Below are 20,532 nucleotides of genomic sequence, written 5' to 3'. Positions count from 1 at the left end.
GCCAGCGTGTGCATACACTGGCAGAAGGTCCTCCGTTATACACCGTAGAATCTCCAACGCGTTTCGGGTTCAAAAACCCTTTAACTAGGATGGTGTTTGTTTGTATAGACTTCTTATTTATAGTTAAAAAACTTTATTGATTTTTACTTAAAACAGGAAATGTTAAAATGGAAGTTATAAATAAAAAGCGGCAACCATGTGCCCTTATGTTCCCTAAGGGTGTAAAAAGAATTTTTTCGTTAATTTTTGGTATGGCGTTCAATAAGATTAATATAATTGCTTAATATATTCCTGATAGTAATTTCATGTGGTAATCTAATGGAATTAATTGTCTAGCAAGAAGGCGTTAACATCTATTTCAACATTTAATCCCTCTGGTTGTAAAGTTCTCATACAATATATCCATTTGGTTTCCCTCTTTCTTAATTCAAGACTTATATCTCCTCCTCTCCAGTTTTTAAATATCTTTTGAATCCCTATAAATTTCAGACTTGATGGGTCACTATTGTGACAATCTTTGTAGTGTTTGGAGACACTATGTGTGTCCAATTCCTTGTATATATTATATATATATATGTTCAGAGATCCTGACTCGAAGTTTTCTCTTGGTCTGTCCAATATACTGGAATCCACAAGGGCAATAGAGAAGATAGATGACTCCTTCTGAGTCGCATGTGATTTTTTCTCTAATGTTGTATATCTTCTTAGTTATATTTGACATAAATTCAGAGATTGGTTTTGTGGATTTATTACCAGTTATCTTGCAGGGGCGGCAACACAAACAATGGAAATTACCTTTTCTGTCTTCTTGATTTGTTGTCTCCATCTGTGTATAGCTTTTGACTAAATTTTGCTTCAGACTTCTTGCCTTTCTATACACAATCTGTGGTTTGTCCTTTATATATGGTTTTAATTGTTTATCTAACTGTAAAATGTGCCAATGTTTCTGCAGTATAAATTCAAACTGGTGGTGCTGACTGTTAAATTGTGTTACGAACACTGTCTTATTGTCAGCGTTACTGGTTTCTTGTTTGTATTGGTACATTGATCTTCTGTCCATCTTGGCAATCTGCTCGATTTCAGTGTGAAGATATTCTTCTTTGTATCCTTTGTCCATAAATTTCTTTTTCATGATTTGACATTGTTGTATGTAAGTTTCTGAATGTGTACAATTCCTCCTGAGTCTTCTAAATTGTCCATTCGGAATATTCTTCAGCCAATTGGTATGATGATTACTGGTTCGACTAAGTGTATTGTTGCCACTACATTCTTTTGTATGGTTCCGTGTACATATTTGGTTTTCCTGGATGAAAATCTCCAAGTCTAGGTATATTACCATATCTGGGCTGACAGTGGATGTGAATTCCAGTCCATAGTGATTATTCTCCATGTATTGAAGATAATTCAGATAGAATATCTCTCGGCCCACTCCATATGAACAGATCGTCGATGTATCTCCTCCAAATGACGATATACTCCCTAAATGGGTTATTTTCCCAAATGGTTTCCTCCTCCCACCTGGCCACGAATAAATTTGCGTAACTGGGTGCGAAGGAGGAACCCATTGCTGTCCATTTCTTCTGATTGTAGAACACTCCTTGGTTCCAAAAATAGTTTCTACTCAGTATATACTGTATACAGCTAATAATGAAATTTATTTGTGAATTTGGGAGTTCTGTACATTTAGATAAAAAGAATCTACTGGCATCACTCCCGATATCATGAGCTATACATGTGTATAGTGAGCGGACATCGCTAGTGCAAAGGACATAGTGACTTTGCCATTCTACAGTTTCTAATATTTGTAGAATGTGTAATGTATCTTTCACATAGCTCTTTTGTTCCTGTACCAGTATTTGTAAGAAGGAATCTACATATTTGGATAGTCGAGAGGAAAGAGAACCTATCCCCGAGACTATCTGACGCCCTGGAGGATTAACAGGGTCTTTGTGTAGTTTTAGTAAAAGAAAGTATTTGTTAGGTTTTTTATTTTCAGTGAGCTTCTGCTGGCAACAGACTCACTGCTACGTGGGACTGAGGAGAGAGAAGCAAACCTACCTATCTGCAGCTAGGTTGCGCTTCTTCGGCTACTGGACACCATTAGCTCCAGAGGGTTCGAACACAGGCACCTGTCCTCGATCGTCCGTTCCCGGAGCCACGCCGCCGTCCCCCTCGCAGAGCCAGAAGAACAGAAGCTTGAAGACGGCGAAATCGGCGGCAGAAGACTCCTGTCTTCATTTAAGGTAGCGCACAGCACCGCAGCTGTGCGCCATTGCTCCCAGCACACTTTCACACTGTCACTGTAGGGTGCAGGGCGCTGGGGGGGGCGCCCTGGGCAGCAATTGAAGTACCTTTTTGGCATAAAATACATATATACAGTCAGGCACTGTATATATGTAAACCCCCCCCCCCCAATATCACGGACAATATTGTCCTGACGAAATTTAAGAAATTAAATGAAACGTTGACACAATTATGCTGCGCCGCCAGCTTTATTCTCTGCTGCCCTAAGGCATGTTATATTAGCCCTGGAGTGCCGTATCTTTCTTTTGGACTATATATATATATATATATATATATAAAACATGCCCAAAGAGACATGAGTATACTGGGTCCTAGAGTCAAAACTATGTCGATTTCTGCTTGATGTGTCCTGTAGAATATGCAATGCACAGATGAGGCCGACTTAAGAGGCATGTGGAAGGCTGAGGATTGTGTGGAGAAGGGTTCTCGGACCTGGTCTCCACAGCTATAGTTGGTAATTCTAAAATTTTGCCTTATATTCCTGCACAGCCTAGGAAAGCACGACAGTATCAAATGCAGCCTTTCAAATATAGAAACAAGAAAGTCCGAGGTGCGTCCTTTCTTGCCAGAGGCGGGGGCAGAGAAAAGAAGCTGCACAACACAGCTAGTTCCCAGGAACAGAAGTCCTCCCCGGCCTCTAGAAAAATCCACCGCTTGTCGCTGGGGCTCCACAGGCGGAGCTAGGCCCGGTGGGGGCACGCCTTCGTAAGTTCAGCCACAAGTGGGTTCACTCCCGGTTAGATCCCTGGGCAATAGATATTGTGTCTCAGGGATACAAGCTGGACTTTGAGAAGATGCCCCCTCACCGACGGCCCTGCCGGTTTCCCCCCACGAGAGGGAAACAGTGTTAACTGCAATTCATAAATTGTATCTTCAACAGGTGGTGGTCAAGGTTCCCCTCCTTCAACAAGGAGGGGATTATTTTTCGACCATGTTGTAATCCCGAAACCAGACGGTTCGGTCGGACCCATATTGAATTTAAAATCCCTGAACATATACCTGAAAGGGTTCAAGTTCAAGATGGAATCGCTAAGAGCGGTTATTGCAAGCCTGAAAGGGGGAGATTTTATGGTGACTCGGGACATAAAGGTTGCATACCTTCATGTCCCCATTTATCCACCTCATCAGGCGTACCTCAGAATTGCGGTACGGGATGGTCATTACCAATTTCAGACGTTGCCGTTTGGTCTCTCCACGACCTTGAGAATATTCACCAAGGTAATGGCGGAAATGATGGTGCTCCTGCGGAAGCAAGGTGTCATTATTATCACGTACTTGGACGATCTCCTCATAAAAGCGAGATCAAGAGAGCAGTTGCTGAACAGCGTATCACTTTCTCTGGAAGTGAAACGGCAACACGGCTGGATTCTATATATTCCAAAGTCGCAGTTGGTTCTTACAGCTCATCTTCCTCTCCTAGGCATGATCCTAGATACAGACCAGCAAAGGGTTTATCTCCCGATAGAGAGAGCTCAGGAGCTCGTGACACTGGTCAGGAATCTATTAAAACCAAAACATCACTGCACTCGAGTCCTGGGAAGGAGGGTGGCATTATTCGAGGCCATTCCCTTCGGCAGGTTCCATACGAGGACCTTCCAATGGGACTTACTGGACAAGTGGTCCGGATCACATCTTCGGATGCATCGGTTAATCACCATATCCCCCAGAGCCAGGGTGTCTCTCCTGTGGTGACTGCAGAGTGCTCACCTTCTCGAAGGTCGCAGATTCGGCATTCAGGACTGGGTCCTGGTGACCACGGATGCAAGCCTCCGCGGATGGGGGGCAGTCACACAGGGAAGAAACTTCCAAGGGCTGTGGTCAAGTCAGGAGACTTGTCTGCACATAAATATACTGGAACTAAGGGCCATATACAACGCCCTGAGTCAAGCGGAGTCCCTGCTTCGAGACCAACCAGTGCTGATTCAGTCAGACAACATCACGGCGGTCGCCCATGTAAACCGCCAGGGCGGCACAAGAAGCAGGGTGGCAATGGCGGAAGCCACAAAGATTCTTCGTTGGGCGGAGAATCACGTGCAAGCACTGTCAGCAGTGTTCATTCCGGGAGTGGACAACTGGGAAGCAGACTTCCTCAGCAGACACGACCTCCACCCGGGAGAGTGGGGACTTCATCAAGATGTCTTCACACAGATTGCAAATCGATGGGAACTGCCACAGGTGGACATGATGGCGTCCCGCCTCAACAAAAAGCTAAAAAGATATTGCGCCAGGTCAAGGGACCCTCAGGCGATAGCTGTGGACGCGCTAGTGACACCGTGGGTGTTCCAGTCGGTATATGTGTTTCCTCCTCTTCCTCTCATGCCAAAGGTGCTGAGAATTGTAAGAAAAAGAGGAGTGAGAACAATACTCATTGTTCCGGATTGGCCAAGAAGGACTTGGTACCCGGAACTGCAAGAAATGCGCACAGAGGACCCATGGCCTCTGCCTCTCAGACAGGACCTGCTGCAACAAGGGCCCTGTCTGTTCCAAGACTTACCGCGGCTGCGTTTGACGGCATGGCGGTTGAACGCCGGATCCTAGCGGAGAAAGGCATTCCGGATGAAGTTATTCCTACGCTGATAAAGGCTAGGAAGGACGTGACAGCAAAGCATTTTCACCGTATATGGCGAAAATATGTTGCTTGGTGTGAGGCCAGGACGGACCCTACAGAGGAATTCCAGCTGGGTCGATTCCTGCACTTCCTACAGTCAGGAGTGTCTATGGGCCTAAAATTAGGGTCCATAAAGGTCCAGATTTCGGCCCTATCCATTTTCTTTCAAAAAGAACTGGCTTCACTGCCTGAGGTTCAGACGTTTGTTAAGGGAGTGCTGCATATTCAGCCCCCTTTTGTGCCACCAGTGGCACTTTGGGATCTTAACGTTGTGTTGGATTTCCTGAAATCCCACTGGTTTGAGCCACTTAAGACCGTGGAACTAAAGTATCTCACGTGGAAAGTGGTCATGCTGTTGGCCTTAGCATCGGCTAGGCGTGTGTCAGAATTGGCGGCTTTGTCATGTAAAAGCCCCTATCTAATCTTCCATATGGACAGGGCAGAATTGAGGACTCGTCCCCAATTTCTCCCAAAGGTGGTATCATCGTTTCATTTGAACCAACCTATTGTGGTGCCTGCGGCTACGCGGGACTTGGTGGACTCCAAGTTGCTGGACGTAGTCCGGGCTTTGAAAATATATGTTTCCAGAACGGCGGGAGTCAGGAAGACTGACTCGCTGTTTATTCTGTATGCACCCAATAAGCTGGGTGCTCCTGCTTCAAAGCAAACTATTGCTCGCTGGATCTGTAGCACGATTCAGCTGGCTCATTCTGCGGCTGGATTGCCGCATCCAAAATCAGTGAAAGCCCATTCCACAAGGAAGGTGGGCTCTTCTTGGGCGGCTGCCCGAGGGGTCTCGGCTTTACAGCTTTGCCGAGCGGCTACTTGGTCGGGTTCAAACACTTTTGCAAAGTTCTACAAGTTTGATACCCTGGCTGAGGAGGACCTTGTGTTTGCTCATTCGGTGCTGCAGAGTCATCCGCACTCTCCCGCCCGTTTGGGAGCTTTGGTATAATCCCCATGGTCCTTACGGAGTTCCCAGCATCCACTAGGACGTTAGAGAAAATAAGAGTTTACTCACCGGTAATTCTATTTCTCGTAGTCCGTAGTGGATGCTGGGCGCCCGTCCCAAGTGCGGACTTTCTGCAATACGTGTATATAGTTATTGCTTAATAAGGGTTATTGTTATGAGCCATCCGTTGAGTGATGCTCAGTTGTTGTTCATACTGTTAACTGGGTAAGGTTATCACAAGTTGTACGGTGTGATTGGTGTGGCTGGTATGAGTCTTACCCTGGATTCCAAATCCTTTCCTTGTAATGTCAGCTCTTCCGGGCACAGTTTCCTTAACTGAGGTCTGGAGGAGGGGCATAGAGGGAGGAGCCAGTGCACACCAGATAGTACCTAATCTTTCTTTAGAGTGCCCAGTCTCCTGCGGAGCCCGCTATTCCCCATGGTCCTTACGGAGTTCCCAGCATCCACTACGGACTACGAGAAATAGAATTACCGGTGAGTAAATTCTTATTTTTCCTCTGTGTGTGTGTGCTGTCACTGCTACAGTATGTCAGGCAAAGACTGTTTCATGTAAAGCACAATGTTCCTCTTCTCCAGGGGGTTCACTGGTGTGTAGTATCCCTTCCCAGGCTAGTGGGGCAGAACCAGCATGGCTGGACTCCATTAGGGGAATGATTTCCACCATTTCTACTAAATTATCTCAGAATGAGAAAGAGACTTAACACTTAAGACAGTCTATGGCTGAGTTTATGAAAAAGGACTCCGTACCCAGACCAGCGTCTCAGTCCCCTGCCATTTGTCCGCAAAGACGTACTTTGGCCCATGTCCTGATAATGAGGAGGGTGAGGTGGACTCAGAGGTAAGGGAGGGTACTCTGTCGCAGGGAATAGAGGCTCTCATAGATGCTATGAGGGAAGCCCTCAATATCTCTAATAAGGTGACAAAGGAGATTGAGGAATCTTACTTTAATATAAAGAAAAAATCCTCAGCTACTTTTCCTGTGTCAATGGAACTCAATACCCTGTTTGAAGAACCGTGGGTTAATCCAGATAAGAAATTTCAAATCCCTAAAAGGTTGATATCATCTTTTCCTCCTGCGGATAGGAAAAAATGGGAAAATCCACCGATAGTGGATGCATCAGTCTCCAGGCTCTCACGGAAAATTGTATTGCCTGTCCCGGGTGCAGCCTCCCTAAAAGACTCGGCTGATAGCAAGATTGAAACTACGCTGAAATCTTTGCATACAGCTGCTGGGTTGTCCCAGAAACCCACTATAGCATGTGGGTGGATTACGCGAGCCATTGCTAAATGGTCGGGTAACCTAATTGAGGGGTTAGACACCTTACCTCAAGAGGAGATTATTTTGCTCCTGCAACATATACAGGACTCTGTAAACTTTATGGTGGAAGCCATAAAAGAGAGATGCTTGCTTAATGCACGCACTACAGCTATGGCAGTGTCGGCACGCAGGGGCTTAGGGCTACGCCAGTGGACTGCGATCGCGGACTCCGGGAAAGGCATGGAAGTCCTACCTTTCACAGGTGAGGCCTTATTTGGAGATGAACTAGACAAATGGATCTCCAAAGCTACTGCAGGTAAGTCCACATGCCTACCTTCTGCAGCTCCCCCAGCTAGGAAGGCCTGTTCAGGATCCAATTTACAGTCCTTTTGGACTGCCAAGTTTAGGGGCAAGACCAGAGGTGGTTCTACCGCCGCTAGAGGTAAACCACGAGAACCAGCTACTGCCGGGTCACAGCAACAGAGGTCAAGCTCTGCTTCCTCAAAACCTTCCGCCTTCAGTCATGTCTCGACAAGATCATGCCAGGATTCCTGGGTTAAAGACCTTATATCCCAGGGCTACAGACTGGAGTTCCAGGAGCACCCACCTCACATATTCTTCAGATCAGGCTTACCAGTTTCACAAGAGGCAAGAATAACCTTACTGGACGCCATTCAAAAACTGTTACAGACCCAGGTCATTGTTCCAGTTCCGCCTCATCTACAAACCAAGGATTACTGTTCCAGCTTGTTTGTAGTACCGAAGCTGGACGGTTTGGTAATACCGATTCTGAACCTCAAATCGTTGAACCCGTAATTATGAGTGTTCGAATTCAAGATGGAGTCTCTGAGAGCGGTAATCTCATGTCTGGAGGAGGGGGAATTCCTAGTGTCTCTGGATATCAAGTATGCGTACCTTCACATTCCGATCTGGACGCCTCATCAGACTTATCTACGGTTTGCACTGCAGGACTGTCACTACCAGTTCCAGGCCCTGCCATTTGGTCTCTCCATGGCACCGAGGGTGTTCACCAAAGATGATGTTACTGCTCCGCAGACAAGGAGTGATCATAATTCCGTACCTGGACGAGCTTCTGATAAAGGCACCATCCCGGGAGCAGTTGTTGGAGAACATTGGTCTCTCAACCAGACTACTCCTGGATCATGGGTGGATTCTGAACCTACCAAAATCTCACCTAGAACCAATGCAGAGGCTTCATTTCCTGGGAATGATACTGGACATAGTCTCAGAAAGTATTCCTTCCCTTGGAAAAGGCAATGATAATCCAGTCGATGGTTCGGGCTGTCCTGAAGCCAACCAGGATCTCTGTCCATCTCTGCATACGACTTCTGGGAAAAATGGTGACCTCTTACGAGGCGATTCAGTACGGAAGGTTTCATGCCCTTCCAGCTGGATCTGTTGGACAAATGGTCCAGATCGCATTTTCACATGCACCAGAGGATTCGTCTGTCCCCAAAAGCCAGGATCTCCCTCCTGTGGTGGCTACATACTTGTCACCTAGTCGAGGGTCGGAGGTTCGGGATTCAGAATTGGATTCTGCTAACCACAAACGCAAGCCTGAGAGGTTGGGGTGCAGTCACCCAGGGGGTTCAGTTTCATGGAAGATAGTCAAGTCAGGAAGTCGTCCTTCCAGTAAACAAAGTGGAACTCAAGGCTATCTACAATGCCCTTCTGCAGGCTTCTTCAGAATCAGGCCATTCAGTTCCAGTTGGAAAATGTGATGGCGGTGACGTACATAAACTGACAGGGTGGAACAAAGAGCGGAGCTGCAATGTCAGAGATGTCAATAATTCTCCTCTGGGCGGAAAAACACACCGTGGCGTTGTCGACGGTCTTCATTCCGGGAGTAGACATCTGGGAAGCAGACTTCCTCAGCAGACACAACCTGCACCCGGGGGATTGGGGCCTTCACACCGGAAGTGTTCTGGTGGTTGACGTGTCGGTGGGGATATCCACAGATCAACATGATAGCCTCTAGACTCGACAAGAAGCTCAAGCGGTGTTGTTCCAAGTCGAGAGACCCACAGGCTGTGGCGGTAGATGCCCTGACAACTCCGTGGGTCTACCAGCTGGTGTACATGTTTCCTCCACTTCCTCTGGTCCCAAGAATTCTAAAAAGAATAAAAAGGGAAAAGGTTCAAGCAATCTTCATTGATCCGGACTGGCCACGAAGGGCCTGGTATGCGGAACGAAGATCCGTGGCCTCTGCCTTTTCGCGAGGATCTTCTGCAACAAGGCCCGTTCGTCTATCAAGACTTACCATGGCTTCGTTTAATGGAGTGGAAGTTGAACGGCTGATTCAAGCCAGGAGAGGAATTCCAGACAAGGTCATCCCGACTATGATCCATGCCAGGAAGGGGGTAACGTCTAAACATTACCATCGTATCTGGAAGAAATATGTCTCTTGGTTTGAGAGCAGACAATATTCTGCGGTGGAATTTCATCTGGGATGTTTCCTGCTTTTTCTGCAGTTGGGAGTGGATGTGGGCCTACGTCTAGGCACCATAAAAGTCCAGATTTCGATCTTGTCTATTTTCTTTCAGAAACAATTGGCTTCTCTCCCTGAGGTCCGGACCTTCTTAAAAGGTGTTCTGCACATCCAACCTCCCTTTGTGCCTCCCATGGCACCTTGGGATCTAAATTTGGTGCTGCAGTTCCTCTAATCGGTCCGATTGTAATGGTTTGAACCATTACAGGAGGTAGACGGAAAGTACCTTACGTGGAAGACCGTCACACTTTTGGCCTTGGCTTCAGCAAGATGTGTGTCGGAACTGGGGGCATTGTCTTACAAGAGCCACTACTTGATTTTCCATGAGGACAGAGCTGAACTCAGGACTCGTCAGCAATTTCTTCCTAAGGTGGTGTCTGTGTTTCATATCAACCAGCCAATTGTGGTTCCTGTTGTTACGGACGCCTCTGCTACTTCAAAGTCTTTGGACGTTGTAAGGGCTTTGAAGGTATACAGTATGTAAAGCGAACTGCTCGTCACAGGAAATCGGACTCGCTGTTTGTTTTATATGGTGCCAACAAGATTGGGTGTCCTGCTTCAAAGCAGTCAATTGCTCGCTGGATCAGGCTCACTATTCAGCATGCTTATTCCACGGCAGGCTTGCCGATTCCAAAATCTGTACAAGCCCACTCTACTAGGTTGGTGGGTTCCTCTTTGGCGGCTGCCCGGGGTGTCTCGGCATTACAGCTCTGCCAAGCAGCTACTTGGTCGGGTTCGAACACGTTTGCAAAGTTTTACAAGTTTGATACCTTGGCCTCTGTGGACCTTCAGTTTGGTCATTCAGTTCTGCAGGAACCTCAGCACTCTCCCACCCGGTTTGGGAGCTTTGGTACCTCACCATGGTAATAAATGGATTCCCAGTATCCCCTAGGACGTAAGAGAAAATAGGATTTTAATTACCTACCGGTAAATCCTTTTCTCGTAATCCGTAGGGGATACTGGGCTCCCGCCCGGTGCTTCGTTCTTCTGCACTGTTACTTGGTTAATAAATGTTGTTTGGTTCAGCTGTTGCTGTTCCTGTTTACAAGTTTTGGTTAGCATGGCTTTCCTCTTGTTATGGTTGTGCTGGTTCGAATTCTCACCACTTTCCTTATCTATTTCCTTCTTACAAAGTATGTCCGTCATCTCTGGCACAGTTTCCTAGACTGAGTCTGGTAGGAGGGGCATAGAGGGAGGAGCCAGCACACCTAATCAAACTTCTATAGTGCCCATGGCTCCTAGTGGGCCCATCTATACCCCATGGTACTAAATGGATTCCCAGTATCCCCTACGGACTACGAGAAAAGGAGTTACCGGTAGGTAATTAAAATCCTATTATTCATACTCCAACCTAAATTGCATTTGAAATTTAGTGGGTTTTTTTTTTTTTTTTTCCCCTCTTACTCTTCTCAAACTTAAATTTTGTTTCAACTTTAGTTTCAGCCTATGGTCTTCCAGAAGCACCATGAGAAATTTGCTGCCTGGCACAAGAGCTGGTTACAAGAAAATGTCAATCCCAGGGCAGCAGAATTGGTACAGGACTGGTTGACTGGTGAAGAAGATGAAGAGATGGTTCCCTGCAAGACAATATGTCAGGTTTCTGAGGTTCATGGCATGACAGTCACCAGATACAGAGTGCAGTACACACGACGGGCATCCTCTCCCTAACATACGCACACCAATCCCCTGTCTGCATTTGCTGCTCAATAACTTTTTTACAGGGCTTTTTTTTTCTTTTTTTGCTGTACTTCGAGGGGTGCCTGACTGACACTAGACAACGGTTAATACCAGTGCCATTATTGCTCAGTTTTGTACTGTGGACTCTGTAAATGAACGTTCACCCTCTGACACACCATTGTCAAATATGGGGTGAAAAAAGCCTTCAAATGTTCTAAAACGCGTACTCACTGTTAAGTCGCCAAACCCAGCAACCTGTCAGGAGAAATACAACTGAAATTTTGTCTACACAATTACTAATGAAGTGATTTATTACATTTAATAGCTATTGTTGGTGTCAGTTACCCCATGTCTGGGCATTTTGATTTGAATTAAAAGTAAATCACAGTGCTTGGAGAATTGCCACCTTTGTATTTAAAAAAACAAACAAACTGTAAATGAAAATTGCTGTCCATTTAAGACTGTAGGGTATTAACCAAGCTGAAGAAACTCATGGATTTCCGTGAGTACCATTTATCAAACCGCCTGAAAAGGTTAACTGTGGTTCATGAAGTTAAAGCACTTGGAATGATCTAGGATCTGAACTAGTATTACCTGTTTCCCCTAAACCTTTGTTCTGGTCTGGCACTGTCCACACAGTATTTCAGTCCCAGGAATTCTGAGAATGACTGGTTTGAACGGTTTGGTTATATGTTTATGGTATTCAATAATGCCACAAATCTATTTTGTTTTGTCTATACTGACCCACATAAAACTTATATTAAATAAATCAAGTGCTGTAAAATGATCAGCGGTGTGTGTTTAATGTACAGTATTGTACTGATTTAAAGGCTCAATGTTAAATTCCCCAGGGATCAATTTTTTTTATTATTATTTACAAGGGACACATCTTATCAGGAAAAAGTAACCGTTGTGATTGTGGTTTTCTGCGGGCAGGATGTTCTTGGATCTTTCCGTACAGATTATTTTAAACTACTACACAAATGTTTGTTTCTGCAGCGGGGTACACTGGTATTCCACAGGGAATAACATTGGGGTGTAGAGTTGGATCTTGATCCGAGGCACCAACAGGCTAAAGCTTTGACTGTTCCCAGGATGCACTGCACCGCCTCCTCTATAGAGCTGCGGCTCTGTCACCTTCCTCAGCGGCGCTGCATACTCCCGCGCCCTGGTTGCCGGGTACTTGCAGCGGAGGCTCTTCGGTTCCCTTAAGGCATACATCACCGCTGCTGCTATCCTGGATAGCGTGACCGCACTTCAGGGAGGAGGTAAGAGGGTCGCCTAGCTGGGACCCGACGAAATCGCGATCCAGACGCGGTCCCAGGATACGGACCGCACCGCTGGCATGGACACTGGCAATGCAGGGACCCCACTATATCCACCAGGGCAGGGAGCACAGGTGGGATTTAATAAAATCCATTTAACATAGGCGCCATAGTACCCGGTGGTGAAGTCCAGCAGAGGGGATAAGGCGCGGACCTGTAGCCCCTCCCCCAGTTCCAGGCGCCATCTACAGCAGGTGTTCCCGCCCTGGAGCTGCATATCTCTCTCTCCCTAACTGCATGTCAGCGTTTGGGCGCCATTTCACAGAGCTGCGCTGATCCTGGGACTGCTGGGCACTGTCTCCTCTGTAAAGCCGCCTGCCTCATCAGCGCTGTGCATTTACAGGACACTACATGTCTTTAGACAGCGTTAGTTAAGAACAAGTGAATGTTTAGTACAAGTATTCTATATGAATGTTTAGTACAAGTATTCTGTGATATACATCCAGTGTTTACTGTGCATTGTTATATCTGTATACATACATAGCTATATGTAGTATTACTAGTCCAGTGCAGTTTTATTGATTATATGTAATAATTTCTGCATTGTACCTGTGACTGTGTGTGCCTATAGCTGCTGTGTGAATTCTTTTCTGTGTACCACACATATTGCTATCACTATATTCTTTACCCTGGGGATCTAAGTGCGTCAGGGTCTCATATACCATATAGTGTTCCACAGGATAAACTGTTTAGTATTTTTCACTGTGTTTCAGTCACTTCATACCGCTTAATTTCTCTGTTGTGCTGTACATTTGCGGTCACATAACACGGGGTTATTATCAGGTATTGTGTTTGTCTGGCTATATTGTACTGTTACGCCCTACGGCTACATTCCCAATAATGTCTGCTACACAGGGCGGGAAATCCGCAGACGGATTTATCTGAGGAAAATATTTCTGCTGAGGGTTCAGGTAGTGAGAGTTCTGCCCCCCGTAGTCAGCCGCAGCACCTGTGGCACATCAAGACCCACCTTGGGCTGCATTTTCCAATATGCTGACTACGCTTGTAACGAGACTTACGCCCCCTGTGGGACCTCCTGTGCCATTACAGCCACATATTGTCCCTGCAGTTAATCCACCATGGGCGGATACTCTTTCAACCCAGTTACAGCAATGAAATCAGTCCTTGGTTAAACAAAAACCTACCCCTCGCTCTACTGGGACCAAAGGGTCATCTAAGCGGGCCATTTCTTCCTCACAATCTACTAATATTTTGGATGATTCTTCCGATTCGGATGGAGAATATATCCATCAGATGCTGATACTGCTGCTTCTGATGATGATTCTACGACACAGGTTGATTTCCCTGACCTAGTGGAGGCTATCAAGCTGATTCTTCAGATTGATGATGACGTTGACCCTCCTGACACGTCTAAGAAATCTGATAAGTTCAAACGTCAGAAGGTTACTAAATTAGTTTTACCACATTCTGACCATTTAATTGACATATATCAAGAATCCTGGTCTTCTCCAGGAAAGAAGTTTTCCCTGTCTAAAAAGATGCTAGCTCAATATCCTATTTCTGCGGAGTTGAGTAACAAGTGGGAAACCCCGCCACCAGTGGACTCGCATGTAGCCCGTCTTGTGGCGTCATCTACTCTGCCTGTTACCACCGTCACCTCTTTGAAGGAACCGATGGATAAATGTGTGGAAGGTTGCTTGAAGTCTATTTACACCCTTACAGGTGCGGTACATAGACCCACTATGGTAGCCTCTTGGGCTGCAAAAGGCATTGAAGCATGGGTTCAAGCTATTGAGGAAGAGGGGTGTAGTATTGTGTGCCGGCGGCTGGGCTCCCAGCGACCAGCATACCGGCGCCGGAATCCTGACAGCCGGCATACCGACAGCGTGGCGAGCGCAAATGAGCCCCTTGCGGGCTCGCTGTGCTCGCCACGCTGCAGGCGCGGTGCACGCTTTTTATTCTCCCTCCAGGGGCGTCATGGACCCCCAAGAGGGAGATAAAGTGTCAGTATGCCGGCTGTCGGGATTCCTGCGCCGGTATACTGTGCACCGGGATCCCGACAGCCAGCAAACTGAAGACCACCCGAGGAAGAGCTACCTTTTAATTTTTCTGACACTGCCAGACAATATCTGTCCTATATTACCACAGCCTCCCATTACATTCAGGAGGCGGCCTCTGATGCAGGCGTTATGGCGGCTAAGGCATCTACTACGTCTATCCTAGCTTGCTGAATTCTGTGGTTACGGTCCTGGTTGGTGGACCTGGACTCTAAGAAGACCTTGGAGGTGCTCCCTTTTAAGGGAGATATACTATTATAATCCGAACAAGATTGTGACCGACTTGGCTTCGGCCAAGACTGCGTTTCTCCCAAGTACTGATCCTTTCGGCTCCAAAGGCTAAGAGTACTACTTTTCTTTCCTTTCGCCCTCCAAGTAAAGCAAAGGGTCAGGCATACCCGAGACTGTCTCGCACTTCCAAATCCTCTAAGCCCAAACCTAAACGTTCTTGGGCTGCCCGTCAGCCTGCTGCATGACGAGGCAGGCCTCCCCCTGGGGAACCCCAGGGTGGGAGGCCGACTTCTGCAGTTCGCCCAGGTATGGTTAAAGACCACTTCGGACGCCTGGGTTCAGGAAGTGGTCTCTCACAGGTACGCAATCTCCTTCAGGAGACGTCCCCCTCGCCAGTTTTGCTCGACTGTTATCCCTTCGGATCCGTTAAAAGCACAAACTCTATATTTGGTTGTGCAATCCCTCCTGGATAATGGTAGGAGTGATTGTACCGGTGCCTCTGTCTCAGAGAGGCAGGGGATACTATTCAACGCTGTTTCTGGTTCCGATGCCGAATGGATCCTACCGGCCTATACTCAACCTCAAATCTTTGAACAAATTTGTCAGGGTATCCAAATTCCATATGGAAACCCTGTGCTCTATTGTACTGGTTTTGGAACCCAAGGATTATATGGTATCCCTGGACATACAGGATGCTTACCTACACATATCTATTGCCATGTCGCATCAGCAATATCTGTGGTTTGCTATTGGCAACCTACATTATCAATTCCAAACCTTACCTTTCAGACTGACCACGGCTCCTCGGATCTTCACCAAGGTCATGGAGGTCATGACGGCCCTTCTTTGCCGTCAGGGTATCAGGATCCTGCTGTATCTGGACGACTTGTTGATCCTGGCGAACTCCCCATAGGTTCTTCTCCGTGTTCTGGAACTGATGGTCCAATTCCTACAAGCCCACGGGTGGCTCATCAACTGGAAGAAATGCTCGCTGGTCCCAGCTTAGAGCATGGTGCACCTGGGGTCGTTACTGGACACACACAACCAATGTTTGTTCTTGTCTCCAGAGAAGGTCCTGAAACTTCAGGACAGAATCAGATGCTTCCTCTCTTGTCCAAGAGTGTCGATACACTCGGCGATTCAAGTACTAGGCCTTTCATTCCCGCCCCCTACAGAGGTTAATCCTTTCCAAGTGGGATGGCCTGCCTCACCGGATCAGGTCTCAAATGATCTCCTTGACTCCGGAGTTCAGTCTGTCGCTGAGCTGGTGGCTGCAGGTTCAACAATTGAGCAGGGGTCATCCCTTCTGGATTTCCAACTGGATTCTCCTAACGACAGATGCCAATCTGCGAGGTTGGGGCACGGTGTTGGAGCAACACTCTCTTCAAGGTCGATGGACCAGGGAGGAATCTCTCCTCCCGATAAATATTCTGGAATTGCGGGCTGTGTTCAATGCGCTAAAACTTGCCCTGCCTCTGGTACAGAACAAGCTTGTTCAAGTACAACGCCACAATTCTTCAATGGGCGGAACGCCATCTGCTGGCCATATCAGCAGTGTTCATTCCTGGAGTCCTCAACTGGGAAGCTGACTTCCTCAGTCATCAGGACGTACACGCCAGAGAGTGTAGTCTTCATCCGGAAGTCTTTCAGCTCCTAGTGGACAAGTGGTGCCTGCCAGATGTAGACCTGATGGTGTCTCGACACAATCACAAGGTTCCGGTCTTCGGACCAAGATCAAGGGATCCTCAAGCAGCCTTCATGTATGCACTGGCAATTCCATGGAACTTTCGGCTGCCATACATGTTCCCTCCGGTGTCTCTTCTGCCCAGGGTGATACGGAAGTTCAAGCAAGAAGGAGGAATACTACTTCTAGTGGTTCCAGCGTGGCCCAGACGGCATTGGTTCTCAGACCTGCAGGGTCTCTCGATAGAGCGTCCTCTTCTACTTCCTCAACGACCAGACCTCCTTGTTCAGGGCCCTTATGTCTACCAGGACCTGGCACAACTGACTTTGATGGCTTGGCTCTTGAAGCTTCACTCCTGAGGACCAAAGGATTCTCTGAGGCGGTCAAACTATGTTAAAAGCCCGTAAACCGGCTTTGGCTCGGATTTATTATAGGGTCTGGAATTCTTACTTCCCCTGGTGTGCTACTAAGAGTTATGATGCATACAAGTTCAGCACTGCCAGACTTTTGGCTTTTCTTCAACAAGGCCTGGACTTAGACCTTCGTTTGGCCTCCCTCAAGTTTAATATATCTGCCTTGTCTGTGTGGTTTCAGAGAAAAATTGCATCTCTTCCTGACATTCATACTTACGCTCGGGGTGTTTTGCGGATTCAGCCTCCCTATGTCCCTCCTGTGGCTCCATGGGATGTGTCTGTTGTTCTGAATGCCCTGCAAGAGTCTCCATTTCAACCTCTTGACTCTGTGGACCTTAAATGCCTTACGTTTAAGGTCGTTTTTCTGTTGGCTATTGCCTCTGCTAGGAGGGTGTAGGAATTAGGTGCTTTGTCCTGTCGACCACCCTTTCTGATTTTTCACCATGACCGTGCAGTTCTTAGAACTCGCCCTGGTTATCTACCCAAGGTGGTGTCATCTTTCCACCTTAAGAGATTGTGGTTCCAGCCTTTATCTCTCCTGGTTTGTCTTCTAAAAGCGGTCTTTGGATGTGGTACGGGCTCTCTGTATATATGTGGAGAGGACTGCCTCTATTCGGAGGTCAGATATACGTTTTTTGTCCTTTTTGGTTTTCACAAACGTGGCTGGCCTGCAAACAAGCAAACTTTGGCCAGATGGATTAGAAAGGTGATTGCACAAGCTTATGCGCAGGCTGGGCTCCTAGCTCCTGCTGCTATTAAGGCCCATTCTACTTGGTCTGTTGGACCTTCTTGGGCGGAACACCGTGACGCGTCCCCGACACAGTTGTGCAAGGCGGCTACGTGATCCTCAGTGAACACATTCATCAGGTTCTATGCCTTTGATACTTCCGCATCCCGGGATGCTTCCTTCAGATCCCATGAGGAAGTGCTTTAGGACATCCCCGATGTTATTCCCTGTGGAATACCAGTGTATCCCGCTGCAGAAAAGGAGATTTATGGTAGACTTACCATAGTTAAATCTTTCAGCATGGTACACTGGATTCCACAGGGCGCCCACCCTGACGCACTAAGCTTCTTTGGGTTGGTATGGCATTAGCTGCTGGTACCTTCTCCTGTCATGAGAATGTGGTTCTATGTGGCTAACATCTACTGTCTCTATTTGACCTGCTACTGCATTGGACTGGTTAACAAAACTGAGCTCCAGTGCCTGGAGGCGGGGCTATAGAGGAAGCGGTGCAGTGCATCCTGGGAACAGTCAAAGCTTTAGCCTGTTGGTGCCTCGGATCAAGATCCAACTCTACACCCCGATGTTATTCCCTGTGGAATCCAGTGTACCTTACAGAAAGAGATTTAACTATGGTAAGTCTACCATAAATCTCCTTTTTCTCATATATTCACTGTGCTCTTGTATGGCTCTCCTCCCACAGTGTAACCTTCGCTGTGCGCCCAACATGGCTGCCTCATCTGGTAGGTTTGTGAATGGGATGAAAAATACACGGACCTGATTGTTTTGTTGGGATCCTACTCTGAGCGTTAGGATGCCGCAACTACCCATTTCTTGTCATCTATTCTAGGGGTATACTATTCCATCCAGGGTAAATCCTACACAGTGCGCCCAAGATGGCTGCCTCACCTGATACCTTGTTAGGGTGGATTACACAACCTTTCGAAGTTATTACCCAAAATGCCTCCATCAATCCTGCATCATGCTTACTGTGTGTTCTAGGTTTTCTTTTATATATCTGTGTGGCTTGTCTATTGCTGTATTACTTAAATGTTCTGTACTATGTTCATTGTTTTTGATGTCTGTAGAGCGCCTTGAGTCCTGTTGGAGAAAGAGAGCACTTTATAAATAAAATTATTATTATTAAGTTTTACCTGCAGACTTGATAACTGCAATACTATTGAGTTCAAAAAGTATAGGGTTCGCTTTTCATATTTCTGCTTCAGTCCCATTGTTTGAAATAAAATATATCAATACCTATGTTTGTAGATATATATATATATATATATATCTATTTCATTTTAATCTCTTTTTTTCAATTAACAAAATGCAAGGTGAATGAATAAAAGAGAAATCTAAATCAAATCAATATATGTGTGACCACCCTTAGTGGTATATTCAATACCTGTCAGAAAGACAGCAGTTTCCGACAGGTTTAGGTCGGATTGGGGTCGGACCTATTCAATACCGGGCCATTTTTTCAGACAAGTCGGTAATTCCCAACTTGTCGGAAACCTCGTGGGTCGTCAGAATAGCCGCAGATCCACATGTTCTGCGGCCAAATCCGACAGGTTTTGGCCCCGGTTCCGACAATGTCAATCCGACTTTTTCCGTCAGATTGACATTGTCGGAAGAGGGAGATGAGAGAGGGTAGTTGCCTGGGTGGCACCCCACTCCCCTTCACCCCCGTTCGCTCACTGACTTTTGAAGGCAGCTTGCGGAGGCTTATGCTGGCACTAGGGAGTCGGGGGGGGGGGGGGGGGGGGGGGAAGGTCTGTGCTGCACCCCATGGCACCCTGCGTTAAGGTGACCAGTGCCAATGCGGGGATGGAGAGGGCACGGGGAATAAACAGAGCACCAGGGGGATGGTGAGTGTGTATTTACCTGCCCCGGGACCAATGTTCTGCCTCGCTGCTCTCTGTGGTCTACTTCCTCCTGGCGATCCGCAAGCTCTCCTGCATCTCTCTCACCTGTTCCCCGCTTTCCCCATCTGTGCTCGGCGTCCAGTTTGCCTGCGATGCCTCGATCCGTGGGAGCTTCTGGACATGTCCTCTTTGCTCGCTTCTCGGCTCCCGAGTAGCGACCTCCTCGCTCACGGAAGTGGGAGCAGCCAAATCCGACAATCGGATTTGGCCGCTCATTGAATACTTACCTGTTGGATCCTTTCAGTCGGAAAGGATCCGGCAGGTATTGAATATACCACTTAGCCTTAAAAAATGACATCAATTCATCTAGGTACACTGGCACAAAGTCAGGGATTTTGTAGGAGTATAGTCAGGTGTAGGATTAATCAATCATACCAAACAGGTGATACTGATCATGATCATCATTTTCATATGTAGGTTAAAACACAGTCATTATCAGAAACGGCTGTGTAGGAGACTTAGAACTAGGTGAGGAACAGCCAAACTCTGCTAGACAGGTCAGGTTGTGGAAGACCGTTTCATGTCACCGGTCATACATCATGGCAAGACTGAGCACAGCAACAAGACACAAGGTGTCTTGTATCAGTAAGGTCTCTCCCAGGCAAATGTTTCAAAGCTAACTGAGGTTTCAAGATGCACTGTTCAAGCTCTTTTGAAGAAGCAGAAAGAAACTGGTAATGTTGACGATCGTAGATGCATTGATTGGCCAAGGAAACTTAGTGCATCAGATGAAAGATGCATCATGCTTACTTCCCTTCGAAATCGGAAGATGTCCAGCAGTGCAATCGGCTCAGAACTGGCAGAAAGCAGTCTGACCCAGGTTCACCCACCTACTGTTTGGAGAAGTCTGATCAGAAGTTGTCTTCGTGGAAGAATTGCGGCC

At 47.0% G+C, this 20,532-nt stretch overlaps 1 protein-coding gene across 1 annotated transcript in view; it reads left to right on the top strand.

The window, feature by feature from the left end:
• Positions 1-12,116, top strand: part of SIN3B (SIN3 transcription regulator family member B) — a 238,355-nt gene extending 226,239 nt beyond the window's left edge. The window contains exon 18 of the mRNA XM_063914501.1: positions 11,090-12,116. Within this exon, the coding sequence (XP_063770571.1) occupies positions 11,090-11,320 (231 nt within the window). The 3' untranslated portion in view covers positions 11,321-12,116. The remainder of the gene's footprint in view (positions 1-11,089) is intronic.
• Positions 12,117-20,532: the final 8,416 nt, after the last annotated feature.

Source organism: Pseudophryne corroboree, chromosome 1, assembly GCF_028390025.1.
Source record: "Pseudophryne corroboree isolate aPseCor3 chromosome 1, aPseCor3.hap2, whole genome shotgun sequence".
NCBI classification, from domain to species: domain Eukaryota; kingdom Metazoa; phylum Chordata; class Amphibia; order Anura; family Myobatrachidae; genus Pseudophryne; species Pseudophryne corroboree.
Note: the sequence above shows the minus strand (reverse complement) of the source record. Positions and strands in the feature narration are given on the sequence as shown.